Source organism: Aplysia californica, unplaced genomic scaffold (genome assembly GCF_000002075.1).
Source record: "Aplysia californica isolate F4 #8 unplaced genomic scaffold, AplCal3.0 scaffold00706, whole genome shotgun sequence".
Lineage (NCBI taxonomy): Eukaryota > Metazoa > Mollusca > Gastropoda > Aplysiida > Aplysiidae > Aplysia > Aplysia californica.
Genome location: NW_004797976.1, coordinates 239,818 through 241,683, shown reverse-complemented (window position 1 = coordinate 241,683; position 1,866 = coordinate 239,818). Strand labels below are relative to the sequence as shown.

The following is a 1,866-nucleotide window of genomic DNA, read 5'->3' as shown; positions in this document are numbered from 1 at the left end:
GCATGGTTCTTTTCGTCTATGCAGACGGTCAATTTAGCTTAAGATGGTCTCGAGGTTGTCTTCATGCAGCTTAATTCATTGCTAATTCTTCCTATGTTTGATTTGCAGATTCTGTCGCAGTGCCTGCTTGTCAGTGAAGTGGATTGAAGCTCTGTATTTCCACTGTTTTCCTTTCGTCGTTGGCGCTTCTCAGCCTGGATGCTTCTAAATCTGCTCTCTAACATTATAGTTCTTTCCTTTGTCATTTTCCTCCATGTTTTCCTGTCCTCAGCTATTTCTTCCCAGATGCTAACATCTACTCCAAGCTTAGATAAGCTGTTTTTGCAGGTGTCTTTGTACCTCAATGTTGGCCTTCCTCTTGATCTCTTTCCCTGGGCAAATATATTATTTGTTTAATAAATTGTCACGCTTTCTCACTTTATAATTGACCGACCTTCTGCTGGGTACACAGAGAAGTCGCTAATTGAGCCATAAGCATTGATCAATCTTCCCACAGGACGACGCCAGGAAGGGGCTGGACGACCTGATCAGAGGCACCCTAAGTGACATGTCTCAGGGATCTGATCGCTACTTTTCCCACACTCTCTCCCGCAACCTTTTCCGTAATGGCGGCCGCAGCCTCGATCTGGTCTCCCTTAACATCCAGCGCGGCCGCGACCACGGACTTCCGCCTCACAATGACTTCCGGAAAATGTGTGGACTGTCCAGACTGAGCTCGTCGCCTGAGGCACCGCTGCTGGAAGTTTACGAGTTAGTATCGTAGAGGTCAAAGTGTACAAACCATGGTGTATATCGTGTGTCTAGGTATTGTAAGGCGTTTGACCAACGCTCACTGCAATGTAGTCAAGAATGGAACGTTCAGTTTTAACGCCTGCCTCCTATAGAAAACAGTCACGTGTAGGGCTAGTCTAGGAAACTCCCTCTAATAACCCGCGTTCAAGAATGCCTTATTGTGAACTCGAACAAAGATCATATTTGCTGTAGTCCAGATCTATGGTGCGTCCTTTTTTATAGTCTGGTTGATTGAGAACGTATATACCTCACTGAGGTTCGAGGTTCGAGGTTCGAGGCTCGAATCTCAACACGATACGTTGTATCAAGATACTGTTGAAAATGTCTTATCCCACTGACTCTGTTCTCTATGAGACAAACACTTGGTCGGGGGTCTGACTTATCTTAAGACGTCGCTTACGAACGTGCGTGCATTTCACCTATTCCGGCTTATAGGCCAGTCCTGACATTGACGGATAATAACCTCAAGCTGAAATGGTATCACCATTGTGTCGGCTTTCAGGGCAGGAGGCCTGTTGCTTCGACTCTCAGGTCCAACTAGGGCTGAGTGGGATAATATGTCCCTGCGAACGGAGATACTCGATTTAAACGATAAATTCCCTTTCTAAAATCGAACTCACATTAATGTCTCTGTGCGACGACAAAGCGGCCAACGTCAACACCACAGACACTGATGATTACATTGTAAGGAAATACAGTCATCTTTATTATATGCCATCACTTAAGCTTATAAAAAAAAATGTATACGATGGGTAGTAGTCCTTCTCCGTCATGGCATTTCTTGTTTTGTAAAATTATGTAATGCTTAAATCTCTTTTCAGAGATATGAACGACGTCGATCTCTTCAGCGGGGCATTGACGGAAGAGCATGTGGAAGGGGGAGTGGTAGGTCCCACTTTTGCCTGTCTTATCGCACGTCAGTTTCGGGACCTCAAGTTTGGCGATCGCTTTTGGTATGAGAATCCAGATCCACACACCGGTTTCTCAAGAGGTTTGTTGGAATCACGGGATGGTTTCATTGAGTTGCAGAGAGTGTACATTTTTGTCCTTTATTTTTCTTTCTTTTTTTTGGGG

The 1,866-nt window shown here is 44.9% G+C and overlaps 1 protein-coding gene across 1 annotated transcript in view; it reads left to right on the top strand.

Annotated features, from left to right (window-relative positions):
* LOC101849729 (chorion peroxidase) overlaps positions 1–1,866 on the top strand; it is a gene marked incomplete in the record, with an annotated part of 22,038 nt that overhangs the window by 16,949 nt on the left and 3,223 nt on the right. Inside the window, 2 exon segments of the mRNA XM_035972483.1 lie at positions 497–750; positions 1,614–1,783. Coding sequence (XP_035828376.1) covers positions 497–750; positions 1,614–1,783 — 424 coding nt within the window.